This window comes from Bufo bufo, chromosome 3 (genome assembly GCF_905171765.1).
Source record: "Bufo bufo chromosome 3, aBufBuf1.1, whole genome shotgun sequence".
Lineage (NCBI taxonomy): Eukaryota > Metazoa > Chordata > Amphibia > Anura > Bufonidae > Bufo > Bufo bufo.
Window position 1 is genome coordinate 449,529,193 of NC_053391.1, and position 15,867 is coordinate 449,545,059.

Genomic DNA, 15,867 nt, shown 5'->3' on the forward strand with positions numbered 1-15,867 from the left:
GAAACAGCATAGCTTGCTGTGCTACTGTCACGGATGTGGTGTGGGTGGAAAACTCCACAACGAGCACAGGAGGAAAGGGGACAGGAACTAGGCCTGGAAACTAGGGTGAAGGAGAAGGTCACCTCCTAGAACAACCCTAATCCAAGTCCTGACTAACTTGATGGTAGGAAAGTTCATACACAGAAGCCAAGAGCCCTAACACACCCTGTAGGGCCCTGGTATAGTGACAGGACTTTCGACAACCTATTCCTCCACCAGAAGGATGAACAGGAGTCTCCCTCAGGCCTAGATCCAAAAGACATGGAAATACAACAAACAAGACAAAATACAAATAAGGGAGATGACCTTTAACTTCACGTGGAGCAAAGGCAGCACCAGGAGCTCAACCGAGATCCAACAACCAGCTAGTCCAGAGTCCAGAAACTGAAGCTATAAACCACACCCCCCAGAGAAGTAAGCAGTAATAAATAGGGGAAGTTAAATGGCCAAACCAACAACACCTGCCAGAGGTGTGGTCATTACCAAAACAACACTGATACAAATGATCCACAAGGAACCAGTCAGATTAACCCACGTGTTGCCAGTCTCTCTGATCTCCTGGCACCTTTCACAGGAGTGTCCGTGACAGCTACGCGGTATGTGTCGCTCCCATTCACTGCTATGGGAATGACCGAAACAGAAGAGTGATCTTCACCTGTCCCCATTATAGTTAATGGGGCCCAGAGGCTGACGTTTAAGCTTCCGGCAATGCCGGAATGCAAAGAAATCTGGCAGGCTGTTCCTTGTCAAATACTAAGCGCTAGTGTGAAACTGATATATCCAATTTACTAAAATAATTTTATACGCAGAAAATTTTTGTGCAAATGTAAAACTTTACTAAAACTGGTCACTTAAAACGTGAATTACTAACATATCTAAATATTTGATCTGTGTAAAGAATATACAGTGTAACACATCCCAGTGGTGATGAAATGAATATTATTGTGCTCCAGGTTTTGTTGGTCATATTTTGTAGAGAAGCAGGTGGTGAGAATTTTTTCTTTATTGTGATAATGAAAGAAGAAAAACTGTATAAAATATGACTAACTGAAACACATTTATTTCTGCAGAGAAATTGATTGCTTATCAGCGTGAGTTTCATGCTCTGAAGGAACGCCTACGTATCGCTGAGCATAGAACTCTCCAGCGCTCATCAGAGCTCCATGCTATTCTGGATCATTTCCGGAGGGCAGTGTCGGAGGCGAACGGGAGCCGAGATGCATTAAGTCATTTTTCAGGTAAACTGGCCAGGCATGTGTTTTATGTTCCCTTTCCATACACTGACAAGACTTTCCTTTTCCTTTATGAACTGTTAACGGGGTTATCTAGGGAGAATGATCAACATTTTAGTATAGTAAAACCTCTATGAGACAACCACCCAGAATTACATTATAAAGTGGTCTTGAAGGAGGTGGTCTTCTCAAAGGAAATGGCCAGTATATATAATACAGTATATGGTGGTAATAAAAATCTGTCACAGGAACCTGGTCTGGATAAGGGTGCGGTCTTCTGGAGAGGTTTCACTGTATATTGACTTTGCCACTGTGACCCCAGGATCGGTTCCACATTGAAAGTCAGGGGTTCTCACTTGCAGTGTCTTGTAGAAATGAATATAATCAGAGGACAAGCATTTACATGGCTCTGTCATTTTTTTCATGTTACAGTATCCTGATGATATTTTCTGATCTGTGTATACAGTGCACTTTGTAAGACTGTACACGTCTCTTTTATGCTTTTATATTTGTGCATGGATGTTAGAGAGAGGGTTCCATTAAGTTATTTCTTTCCTTTGGAAATAGAGAGAAATGGGCCATTGTTTGTCTGCAGTCTCTGCAGTGTATACTGACTGGAGATTATACATGTCTACAGATGTCACATTATATACAGGCCAATGATTTGTGAAGACATGCAGCAGGAATCCCCTGTAGGCCATTATTTAAGACTCATTTTGTATTCCAAGATTGATAAAAAAGGATAGGTTTGCTGACTGTGCAGAATGAAATGATGAAACCATTATCTGGGTACATAACCATGTTGGGCATGATAGAATATGGAAATATTGCATGTAAGATCACACTTTGGACAAATATATAAGTCTGAAGATTGCTTTGTCTGTGGTGAGCTGTTAACGACTTCTCGTAATCAGTAATGCTCACATTACTCATCACAATCAGTATCTCACAAATAGGGCATATTTCACACAGACCTAGTCGTATTTCTATTACAGATCATATTGGTGCATCTATATTACAGATTTGTACTATTGATCCATAATACTGATGGGCCATGTCCTACAGAGGAAATGAAAGAGGTTCTACCATCTAAGACATTTACTGTATATCCACACGATAGATGCAGGTCCCACCTCTGACACGCGCTCCTATCTCAAGAAGGGAGATCAGAGACTCACAGCCAGTGTGAATGGAGAGGTGGCCATGCGAGTCACACTTTATAGGTGTTCCAAGAACTGCATTCTTGGCTGTTTTCAGAACTCCCATAGAAATGGATAGAGAGAGCCACACTGCATAGCCACCTCATACAGGTCTCCGAGATGGGACCTGCATCTATAAGACATTGGGAGCATATCCTGTGACAGCCGCTTTAAAATAGAGGTGTAATATTGATGCAATTTGGATGACGTACACATCATGTATGGGATCATCTGAACTTTTCAGCAGATGGGTGTTTTCCTTTCGCAAGACAGGTAAAATTAGTGCATGTGGCGTTCTTAAAGAGGACCTTTTATCGGTCCAAACATTGTGAACTAAGTAATATGACATATACAGCGGCGCCCAGGGATCTCACTGCACTTACTATTATCCCGGGGCGCCACTCCGTTCTCCCGTTATGTCCTCCGGTATGTTTAGGGACTTGGTTATAGTAGGAGGAGACTTCCCTTGTTCTCCTGGGAGAAAAAACCTCCCAGGCTGTGAGCTCTGCCCTGCGATTGGCCAGCGCTACAGCCTAGGAGAAGGAGACGCCCAGGAGAACAAGGGCAGACTCCACCTACTATAACCAAGTCCCCTAAGTCTCCTCCTACTATAACCAAGTCCCCGAACATACCGGAGGACATAACGGGAGAATGGAGCAGCGCCCAGGGATAATAGTGTCAGTGTAATCCAAAACATTCCAGAACTGTAAGGGTTACATAGCATCATAAATCAGTATAATGCTATGTGACCCCAGTCAGCGCTTGCAGGTCAGGCCGGGAGCTGCGATGTGGACAGGCTCCGGGAGGAACGCTCATCTGCAGGGGGCCATGGGGTCTCTCACTCCTCTTCTCCCATCTTGGCCTGCAATTACTCAGTCTCTGGAGACGGTGTGCTGACTTACTGTGCACTCCTGTGCTGGCAGGTGGGCGGAGACTTCGATACAGGAGCCGGGAGGAGCGGGGGCCGCCTGCAGGAAGTGATATGTACGGTACTCATATGCACGATGCAGGGGCAGGCTGACATAGATGTAGGAGCGGTCAGCTCGCGGCTAGCATATGACCGCTCCTATTACTGCCCAACCGACATGTCCCTGCTACTTGCCCGCACAGGGCTAAACAACTGTTCAAACTACTTGCCCGGCGCCCGGAACTGCATGTCCTGGGCGTCGGGCGATAGGAATTCCACACCCCTGTATTATATGCTCCCAAATAAACCAGTGGCGTCCAGGTTTTGATCACCAGTGAAAAAAAAAAAAAAAGACACATACCATATGTCCCAGGAATGCAAACTTTGGCCCGACGCGTTTCTCTGAACTGTTCTCTGGGGTCAGTTCATCAGGGGACCACATATAACAAAAACTCCAAAAAACAAACGATACAGGAATGGAGGTAATAATATGTGTGCGTATCAGATTAGATTCTTGTAGTAATACCCAAATGATAATGGTAAATCTCATGGCCATAAAGAAAGACAATTCCCACATATTTGGGACCAAATATAATGCATTTGCATCACATACCAAATGTCCACAGTGCTGATACTACTGAACCACAGAGAATTCCATACAATTTATGAAATTATTGGTAGAAGAGGAGCAACAGAAGATTCACCTCTCTGAGAAACGGATAGAGGAATTAACACAAAGTGCATTGACTTTTAAGGATCATACGGAATTTACAAAAAATGGTGCACTACAATGGTAAATGCAATTGACAATATATGGCTAAACCCTCACACTGATATTAAAATAAAACTTTCGCCAATATATTCCTATATCAAGAACATACCGGACCCTGCGCACCCCGTCAAGGTATCTCAAAGTGGCACGGGACCTACCGCTAACCTACCTGTGCCGTATGGGCAATTACAGGGGCTTAAGGTCCGGCAGGTAGGTTAGCGTTAGGTCCCTTGCCTTTGAGATACCTTGACGGGGTGCGCGGGCTCCGGTATGTTCTTGATATAAGAATATATTGGCAAAAGTCTCATTTTAATAACATTGTGAGGGTTTAGCCATATATTGTCAATTGCATTTACCATTGTAGTGCACCGTTTTTTGTAAATCTCTGTTTTATATAGCAAATCACATCCACACATTTGGCTATCCTGTGTAGGATGTCTTTGTGGTACACGTGGTGCGCTGTGGGCATCCTCCATTGTATGCATTTTTGCTGGGGATTGCTGTTAGCAAGGGTTTACATGTGCAGGATTTGCTTCCCCGGTTAGAAATGCGCAACAGCATATGGGGTTTTGAGCATTTTCTTCCTTTTAAGACCACTTTATTCTGTTATTCTGTTCATACGGAATTTAGCAAACGTGAGTCAGAATTAGAAACAAACATTGGCAGATACAAATCCCTGGGCGCCGCTGTATATGTCATGATAATTAGTTCACGATGTTTGGACCGATAAAAGGTCCTCTTTAAAGGGGTTATCCCATGAATAATGCAAAATATAAAATCAGACATCATATAGTAGATAGATTTCCTTCTACAATATAGTTATGTAATCACAGAGTACCTTCACCAGTGTAAAACGCAACCTGATAATCATTAAAAAATCACCCAATTTGTGCCCTTAAAAGCAATTAACAATGAGGCTGGGCAGGATAAGGAAAGGAAAATTGACTCACCCTCACACTTGCCCTACCAAGCTAAAGGCCCTGCCTAGCAAAATGGAATGTCCACCCTGATAAGGGCGATCCCGTGTCACGAACCTCCTAATAGGCCCTATATGTCCCTGACTAGGGATAGATACCGCCACCCGAGAAGAGACTTAGTATGACTACAGTCCAATAGTAATGTCATAAGTCGATGCATGTATCAGAAAATAGATACAATTTGTCAGAGATCTCGGTGAATTTAGAGATAAGACCGCTTACGTTAATTCCCAACAGACCAATATAGGGTCCAATATTGAAACCTCTATATCTGAAGCAGGTATCCTAGACCGCGACACCCTTAAATAACAATACAGTAGGGATGGAAGAGGCGGTTATAGAGGACGTGGTCATGTAAGAGGGGGTGGGAGGTATCAAAACAGAGATAGGAAAAGGAACAACAACATCTGCCCTACATCCAACTCTACTAATCAAGAGACATGGAGAGACACCAATACACCACAGACCACCTGACCATCTTCACTAGGGGAGTCCACATTGGGAGGTTCCAATTTATCTTTGTGTTCCTCTACCTTCTCTTCTTCTCACAATGCCTCAAACCTGTCATCACCCTCTACTTTTTTAGGGCAAAGTCTACAACCGAACTCTTACACCCTACGAGAACGTACACAAATCCAACACAAATAAATAAAAATGTGGGTTATGACCCCTCATTGATTTTGAACCTATCAGATACTACACTAACAGACTCTGAACTAAAAATGATATCTAAAGGACTATTATTTGTACCTACTACTAGGTTTAATGTTTTTGACTGGATTAAAGATTTACATTTAAAGATTTGTTGGCATAATTTTTTTTTTTTTGAATTAGGAATAGAACTCGAGGATCTTCAGGGTGTAGAGGATCTTGCCCAGTTGATTGAAGAAAATGATAGAGAGAGAGGGGGCCCATTTACCACTCTGAGGAATAAAAATAGAAAGATGCCACCTAAAGTGTCAGATCATCACATTGATCTATTTCGTAACTCAGTAATTAGAGATCTGAAACATTTGGATCAATGTGAGATGGCAGGTCTCAAAAGTCTCAGTGAGAAAAAGGATTTAATTATTAAATCATCAGATGGGGGGGGGGGCATTGTGATATTAAACTGTAAACAGTACAAACAGATGTGCTTATCACTCCTTTCAGATACAAAAAGTTATGAAATATTGGTGCAGGATCCTACCACTCAATATTAACTGCAACTGTCCATTCTACTAATGAGGTGGTAGACAATCATTGGATAGATCGGAATGAGTATGAATTTCTGTTCCCCCAACATCCAAAAATTGCTACCTTTTTATGGATCTCCTAAAGTCCATAAGGGGTTACATCCCCTAAAAGGGAGGCCAATTGTCTCGGGAGTTGGAAATCTGACTTAAAATGCTGGTATCTACATCAATAGAATTCTACGTCCCTTTGTCCTTTCCCTTACTTCGTACATACGTGATACCATGGATCTGCTCAATAAGCTCGAGGGTATAGTGGTTGAGGCTGAAGTGTGGCTGGCCTCGATTGATGTTGAGGCCCTCTACACATCCATCCCACACCAAATGGGACTGAGGGCTACCAAGTATTTCCTTGATACCAAAAGCAATCACTATCAGGGCCATAATGGTTTTGTTCTTCGTTTGTTAGAATTCATCTTGACTCATAACTATTTTGTATTCGACTCTTAAATACCACCACCAGCTCAGGGGCACTGCTATGGGGAGTCCTTGTGCCCCAACTTATGCTAACTTGCTCCTGGGCTGGTGGGAGGATACAATAGTTTTTTCTGCCCAATATGCTAACTGGGTCTTACATATTTTATTGTGGGTAAGATATATCGACGACATTTTGATACTGTGGTCAGGTGAGAAACGAGAATTTCAGTTATTTGTCAAGGCACTTAATCAGAACAAAATTGGGTTATTTTTTACCCATGAGATACAATACAGAAAGATTAAATTGCTTTTCTAGATTTTTGGCTATGGAAAAAAGATAATTTGATTCAGACATCCCTACATCGTAAAGATACCTCCACTAACAGTTTTTTGCAATGGGGAAGTTTACGTCATATGCCATTAAAGAAGGTAATCCCAAAGGGACAGTTCCTCAGAATACGGAGGAACTGTACAAGGGATGAGGATCAGAGATTTTGAGAAAAAGGATACTCGAGAAAAGTGTTAAATCAGGCATGGGAATTTGCATGAAAATGCAATAGAACTAAGTTATTAATCGCCAAAATCGGACAACAAGAGGATAAAACTATACGTATTATTGGAACTCTTGATTCCTTGGCACAGGAAGTGAGAAATGTGCTTGATAAATATTGGTCACTCCGGAAAACCGATCCGAATATTTCTGGATTTATTGCAGATTTTCCATCAATTACGTATAGACGTGGTCGCAATTTAAGAGATACCTTGGTTCACAGACACTTTGAGACTGATAAAAAAGAGACATGGCTGACCAATAGACTGACTGGTACCTTTCATCGCGGTCACTGTAAAGCTTGACCATTTATCGATAGAAAGTCTCAATTTTCAGATTCTGGTGGACACAGGGTATTCTATACACACTCTTTTGCTAACTGCAATACTGAGGGTATAATATATCTATGTAAATGCACATGCAATTTGATGTATGTAGGTAAAATGTGCCGTGCATTTAAGAGACAGATTTTGGAACATGTGGGGGATGTGAGAAACAAACGTGATAAACCTATCTCTAAACATGTGACTTTGAAACATAATGGTGATATCAGAGTTCTGACCTTTTGTGTGTTAGAGATGATCAGGACAGACATTAGAGGTGGAGATCTTGACTCCATTTTGAAACAGAAAGAAGCTAGATGGACATCTATGTTGAACACCATTACCACTTGTGGTCTTAATGAATACAGTTGGAACCAGAAGTTTACATACACTATATAAAAAAGACACATATGCATGTTTTTCTCAATATCTGACATGAAATCAGAATAAACCTTTCCTGTTGTTGGTCAATTGGGATTACCATAATTATTATTATTTGCGAAATGCCAGAATAATGAGAGAGAATGTTTTAAGGCATTTTTATTACTTTCTGCAAAGTCAAAAGTTTACATACATTACATTAATATTTGGTACCATTGCCCTTAAACTGTATGACTTGGGTCAAATGTTTTTGATATCCTTCCACCAGCTTCTCACAAGAGTTGGTCGGAATTTGGGCCCATTCCTCCTGACAAAACTGGTGTAACTGAGCCATGCTTGTTGGTCACGTTGCTCGCACTTGCCTTTTCAGTTTTGCCCATACATTTTCAATAGGATTGAGATCAGGGCTTTGTGATGGCCAGTCCAAAACATTGACTTTGTTATCCTTAAGCCACTTTGTAACCAGTTTGGCAGTATGCTTCGGGTCATTGTCCATTTGAACTTCCTGGCTGATGTCTTGAGATGTTGCTTCAGTATTTCAACATAATCTTCTTTCCTCATGATGCCATCTATTTTGTGAAGTGCACCAGTCCCTCCTGCAGTAAAACAACCCCACAACTTGATGCTGCCGCCCCGTGTTTCACAGTTGGGATGGGGTTCTTAGGCTTCCAAGCTTCTCCCTTTTTTCTCCAAACGTAACTATGGTCATTATGGCCAAAAAGTTCAATTTTAGTTTCATCAGACATCAGGACATGTCTCCAAAAATGTAGGTCTTTGTTGCTGTGTGCTTTTGCAAACATTAATCTGGCTTTTTTATGTTTCTTTTGGAGTAATGGCCTCTTCCACAATCTTACCAGCTTGGGTTGATATTGGGTTGATATGCACATGTCGGACCAAAAAGCACGTTCATCTCCCTATTTGTATCTATGGGTGAGGTAGGGTGCTATTTATAATTTTAATTTTGCAGTAATATACATCTTATAATATGAGGGATAGTAACCCCCCTCTAATTATACCTCCCCATCCACCGTCCACTAAGCTGATATGAAGTGATAATGATATATGGCAAAATACTATTTTTCAATAGTCAAATAATCTTCCTGTAGTAATAGGGTATAGTGGCTTTTTATCTGTACAATAATTTTTATGCCCAATAGTTTTTATGTCCTTTTTTTGTATTATCAGTAATAGCTGCGATTTACGTCCTGTATTTTCGTTCCACCATGTGTTCCACCGCCGACTTCCGGTCATGTGAATTCCGGTTTTCGGCGCGCGGGTATTTAGAGTGATGCATGCTGACATGGACAGAAACCAGACTTTCCAACAAGATGGCCACCACTGCACCACCAATGCTCCTGTGCTGACCCAGACTGATCCCTTATCGTACCCTCTCCAGGCCTGGCATCTAGGATTTGGGGAAGTATAATCATATCCTCCCCTTTCTGTCATAGCGATGGTTATGTTTATTGGCCTGTCCTGCTGTTATTTCGTTTTTATTGAAAGCCTTACTTTGATTATCAGTATTTAAATGGTGTGTGGTAGATTCTTAAAAGGGTCTCAGTAGTAGTAGCAGCACTGTGGACATTTGGTATGTGATGCAGATGCATTATATTTGGTCCCAAATATGTGGGAATTGTCTTTCTTTATGGCCATGAGATTTACCATTATCATTTGGGTATTACTACAAGAATCTAATCTGATTCGCACACATATTATTACCTCCATTCCTGTATCGTTTGTTTTTTGGAATTTTTAGTTGTATGTGGTCCCCTGATGAACTGACCCCAGAGAACAGTTCAGAGAAACGCGTCGGGCCAAAGTTTGCCTTCCTGGGACATATGGTATGTGCCCTTTTTTTTCCACTGGTGATCAAAACCTGGAGGCCACTGGTTTATTTGGGAGCATATATGTATTATGTGAGATTATTTTTGTTGTAACGTTACTATTTTCTGATACATGCATTGACTTATGACATTACTATTGGACTGTAGTCATACTAAGTCTCTTCTCAGGTGGCGGTACCTATCCCTTGTCAGGGACATATAGGGTCTATCAGGAGGTTCCTGACACGGGATTGCCCTTATCAGGGCGGACATTCCTTTTTGCTAGGCAGGGCCTATAGCTTGATAGGGCAAGTGTGAGGGTGAGTCAATGTTCCTTTTTCTTATCCTGCCCAGCCTCATTGTTAATTGCTTTTTAAGAGCACAAATTGGGTGATTTTTAATGATCATCAGTAAAGCCTACGTTTTACACTGGTGAAGGTACTCTGTGATTACATTATAATTAAGTTACACTAGTGACTACCTGACATCTGATGTCTATATCTATCAGATCTGTGAAAAATACAGCATAGAGTTATACAGTTTCTTTCTACAAAGCTAGAACCAGCCCTGTACCGCACATGGATCCTTCACACAGTTACATCGTCAAAAAAAGAAAAATATTTTGGGTTTTGGAATTTATTATTTTAACAAGTGTTTTTGTTATGCAAGTATTATACCATGATAAAATCTACTCACAAAATAAAGTTACCGTGTAATGCTACTTTCACACTTGCGTTTTGTGCGGATCCGTCATGGACGGATCCGTTCAGATAATGCGACTGCATGCATCCTTTCAGAACGGATACGTTTGTATTATCTTTAACATAGCCAAGACGGATTTATCTTGAACTCCATTGAAAGTCAATGGAGGACGGATCCATTTTCTATTGTGTCATAGAAAACGGATCCGTCCCCATTGACTTAGATCACATGGACACCAAAACGCTGCAAGCAGCGTTTTGGTGTCAATCTCCAAAGCGGAATGGAGACTGAACTGATGCATTCTGAGCGGATCCTTTTCCATTCAGAATGCATTAGAATGCAAACTGATCCGTTTTGGACCACATGTGAGAGCCCTGAATGGATCTCGCAAACAGAAAGCCAAAACGCCAGTGTGAAAGTAGACTTAAGTTGTACCAGAAGTAAACCCCCAAAAATGTTGAAGTTGCTTTTTGTTTTTATCTTCCCCCTTAAAAGCAAAAATAAGTGTTATAATACATTATACACTCACCTAAAGAATTATTAGGAACACCTGTTCTATTTCTCATTAATGCAATTATCTAGTCAACCAATCACATGGCAGTTGCTTCAATGCATTTAGGGGGGTGGTCCTGGTCAAGACAATCTCCTGAACTCCAAACTGAATGTCAGAATGGGAAATAAAGGTGATTTAAGCAATTTTGAGCTTGGCATGGTTGTTGGTGCCAGACGGGCCGGTCTGAGTATTTCACAATCTGCCCAGTTACTGGGATTTTCACGCACAACCATTTCTAGGGTTTACAAAGAATGGTGTGAAAAGGGAAAAACATCCAGTATGCGGCAGTCCTGTGGGCAAAAATGCCTTGTGGATGCTAGAGGTCAGAGGAGAATGGGCCGACTGATTCAGGCTGATAGAAGAGCAACGTTGACTGAAATAACCATTCGTTACAACCGAGGTATGCAGCAAAGCTTTTGTGAAGCCACAACACGCACAACCTTGAGGCGGATGGCCTACAACAGCAGAAGACCCCACCGGGTACCACTCATCTCCACTACAAATAGGAAAAAGAGGCTACAATTTGCACGAGCTCACCAAAATTGGACTGTTGAAGACTGGAAAAATGTTGCCTGGTCTGATGAGTCTCGATTTCTGTTGAGACATTCAAATGGTAGAGTCCGAATTTGGCGTAAACAGAATGAGAACATGTATCCATCATCTGATGGCTACTTCCAGCAGGATAATGCACCATGTCACAAAGCTCAAATCATTTCAAATTGGTTTCTTGAACATGACAATGAGTTTACTGTACTAAAATGGCCCCCACAGTCACCAGATCTCAACCCAATAGAGCATCTTTGGGATGTGGTGGAACGGGAGCTTCGTGCCCTGGATGTGCATCCCTCAAATCTCCAACAACTGCAAGATGCTATCCTATCAATATGGGCCAACATTTCTAAAGAATGCTATCAGCACCTTGTTGAATCAATGCCACGTAGAATTAAGGCAGTTCTGAAGGCAAAAGGGGGTCCAACACCGTATTAGTATGGTGTTCCTAATAATTCTTTAGGTGAGTGTATGTACCACAATACAACTCATCCTGCAAAATTCCAAGTGTCATACTGCTAAAATGAAGAGAAAAATTAAAAAGGTTTGACTGCTGTAACACAGAGGGGTGAAGTGTTACATGTCCTTAGAGGGGTTTTCCGAGATGTTAGTATGGAAAGTGGGGGTCCGACACCCGGGACCCCTGGCGATCAGCTGTTTGAGAAGGCAGTGGTTTTCTTTAGGTCTACAATGAATTCAAAATCTACAATTAAAAAGTAATTTAAATGGGACTATTGGGGGTTATGCAGCACAGAATTCTAGACATAAAAGGATATTTATGATGGAGGTTATCCTGGAAGTCTCGTAATGTAGCCTATGGTAATAATCTGATTGTTTTACATTTTAGGACATGCACTACATAATTCAGTATATCACGCAACTCTAAACTACAACGTTTCTCTTTTCAGATGAAGCTCAAAAATTATTAAAGGATTTAAATTACAGAAAATCTCTTCAAGTGCCAAATATTTACTACCATATGCCTCATTTATTAAACCATGAAGGAAGCCTCCAGCCTGCTGTGCAGGTTGGTCTTGGAAGAACAGGAGGTATGTACTTCCAAGATAAATGCATAACTCATATCTGCCAAAACCATCAGTGCCGTGTTTTTTTTTTTAAATTTAAATTTTATTTTTATTTTTTCATTCTTCTTATCCTTTTTTCTCTGCCTGTATTTTTTTCCTGTCTTTGGTTCCCTGTTTATCCCGTTCATTTCTGTCTTTCCTTCTGGGGGCCTTTTCAGTTATGTAAAGTAGACATAGATATTTATCAGCAGGTCCAGATTTTATACTGATTTTGGTTAGTTCTTTTGACATGAACAATAAGCATTAGATCAGGCATGGCCAACCTGCGGCTCTCCAGCTGTTGTAAAACTACAACTCCCACCATGCCCTGCTGTAGGCTGATAGATGTAGGCATACTGGGAGTTGTAGTTTTGCAACAGCTGGAGAGCCGCAGGTTGGCCACCCCTGCATTAGATTATGAGCAGATCCCATCAAAGTTGGCTGAATCCAAATACAACATTTTAATTACACGCAATTACAAAAGTATTCAGACCCGATGCTGGTTTGAAAACTAGAATATTTTGCGTGGGACAACCCCTTCAAGCTGACAGTTTACATTAGAGACAGGTTGACCAAACCTGGCCGACCATCTGAGTTGTATAGGAGCCTCCCGACTCTCCCCTAATGGCAGATGTTGGTTGAGATAAGGATTGGCCAGTTGGATTTCAAATGCCTGATCCATTTGGTTTTGGGAAGATAATCATAAAAAGGTCATCAATATCTGATCAGCAGGGTTCCCACACTTGTCACCTACACTGATCAGCTGTTGGAAGGGGCCTTGTTACTTGGGTAAGTGCCCCTTCCCAGGCCTGTGACGTCACGTTCATTGGCCACATGGCCTTTGTTCAGCTCAGTCCCATGTAAATGAATTGGATTGAGCTGCAATACCAAGCACAACCACTATACGAACTATGGCGCTTGATAGTGTATGAAGTGGTAACAGTGCTGCAGCCCCTTGAACCCATCTGATCAGCAGGGGTGCCAGGAGTCAGACCCTCACTGATCAGATATTGATGACCTGTCCTGAGGTTAGGTCATCCGTTTTTAATTCCAGGAAAAAACGAAAAAAAAATTTTTTTAGCCAGATAATGAGGTTTTGTCCATTGGAAAGATTTTTTAAATTATTTTAAACCCAGATTATGAATTAATTCATGGATTCGATGTCAGTAAATATCCATGTTTGTGAATCACTAGGAGCTGATAAATGTTACACATAATCCCAGAATAATTATGCAGGGATTATACAGATGAATTGAACATGCCGCTCTCTTAGTAGTTGTCAGCCTGGTTAGGATGAAATGGGCAATGTCTATATCCAGCATATTTGTACAGAAAACAAGTGAATTAAACTGACTTCTGCGAATGGAAAAGGAAAATATTACAGATGTCCTGGATTTATCAGTATTGCCTAATCCAAATGTAAGTAGAGGATTTCACTTCTTTGAGAAAAATCAGTCTGTGCTAGCCTTTTGCTGTCAGAATCCATGGTCTGTGATGTCATTTTCCTTTACGTGGAATTACCTGTCGCCTCTCTTGACGCGACTGTTTTAGTAACTACTTGCAATCTCGGAGCATCTACTCTTATGACTCTATGTTGTACCATTACTTTTCAGATTCCTTCTAGAGGTTATGAATGAATTGCTAGCAATTTGCAATGAAGTTCCAGATGGGTAGTAACCTTTTGGGGGCATGGTCCTGCACAGTCTGCCACTACCCAATCAGTGCTACCAGTGTCAAACTGAACAGGGACACCCCCCCCCTTCCCGAACTGGTAACACCCAGCTGGACCTTCAGTGCAAACTGCTAGCAATTCATTCATAACTTCTAGCAGGTATAATAAAGGAATAGCACGACATAGTCATTAGAATGGATGTTCCTGGGGAATGCAAGTAATTACTAAAAGACTTGTCAGGAGAGGTGACATGTTTTCTCTAAGTAACTTGTAGGTTTTTATAATCTGTTTCTTTTGTTTTCTCCTACCAGTGTCAATTGTAATGGGCATCCCAACAGTAAAAAGGAAAGTGAAGTCTTATTTGGCCGAGACTCTACATTCGTTAATTGATAAATTGTCTCCAGAAGAAAAACTTGACTGTGTTATAATAGTCTTTGTTGGAGAAGTAAGTACATGCACGTGTTTATGTGACTTAGGGTCCATTCACACGTCCGTAATTCGGGTCCGCATTCGTTCCGCAATTTGCGGACCCATTCACTTTCAATGGGGCTGGAACGGATGCAAATCCACATTTCCTGGATCCGCATCCGTTTTTTCGGGATCCGCATCCGTTTTTTCGGGATCCGTTTTTTCGGGATCCGCAATTTCGTTCTTGGAAAAAATAGAACATGTCCTATTCTTGTCCGCAATTGCGGACCAGAAAAGGTATTTTCTATTATACTGTCTGTGATGTACGGATCCGCAAATTGCGGATCGCACATTGCAGGTGTCCGTGTTTTGCGGATCCGCAAAACACTTACGGACGTGTGAATGGACCCTTATTGTATGTACTGTATATTGCTTGTATGTAGCTCTAGCCGGCACCCAGTGGGAAGTCTGTAAGTGCTCACATTTGTGTGGGGAAGTTAGATGGTTTCCTATGAAATTAGTTGTGGAGTCTGTGGGGGGGAATGTATTAAGACTGCCGTGCTGGAGTGCAGTGCACCAGATTTATTACGAATAAATGTAGCACATGTCGGGCTATCTTTGCACCAGAAATCTATACCTCCTATGAGCAGGCATAGATTTGCACTAAATCTGTCTGGCCTCTCACACTAAACCGTATCCCTTATGTTGCTACTTTGAAAAGTAGCAAAAGGCTTAAAAGTCACATTAGTACAGATATGCCATTTGTCCAAACGTGAGACTATTTTATGCTACAAAGCTGACACATATGGCTTCAGAAATGTTCCCCATGTGAATATGCAATGCAGGGATAAGCCTCCAGTTGAGGACGGGGATTGATGTGACTACACTGTCTGTACAGCGCTGTGTGACAAAACTTTGTGTATTTTCATGTGTATTTTGCTGTATAGCCTTTCTTAGAGTATTATCAACCAAACCTGCAATTTTAAGGGCAGGGCCAGCTGACAGTCCAATGTGTATGGGGACTCCAGACTCATCCCTGACAATGGCAGAAAAGAATTTCAACGCCC

General features: G+C 41.5%; 1 protein-coding gene across 1 annotated transcript in view; it reads left to right on the top strand.

The window, feature by feature from the left end:
- The window catches only part of MGAT4A (alpha-1,3-mannosyl-glycoprotein 4-beta-N-acetylglucosaminyltransferase A), a 79,724-nt gene that overhangs the window by 25,743 nt on the left and 38,114 nt on the right, over window positions 1–15,867 (top strand). The window contains exons 3-5 of the mRNA XM_040425105.1: window positions 1,110–1,277; window positions 12,565–12,705; window positions 14,704–14,837. Of these exons, the coding sequence (XP_040281039.1) occupies window positions 1,110–1,277; window positions 12,565–12,705; window positions 14,704–14,837 (443 nt within the window). The remainder of the gene's footprint in view (window positions 1–1,109; window positions 1,278–12,564; window positions 12,706–14,703; window positions 14,838–15,867) is intronic.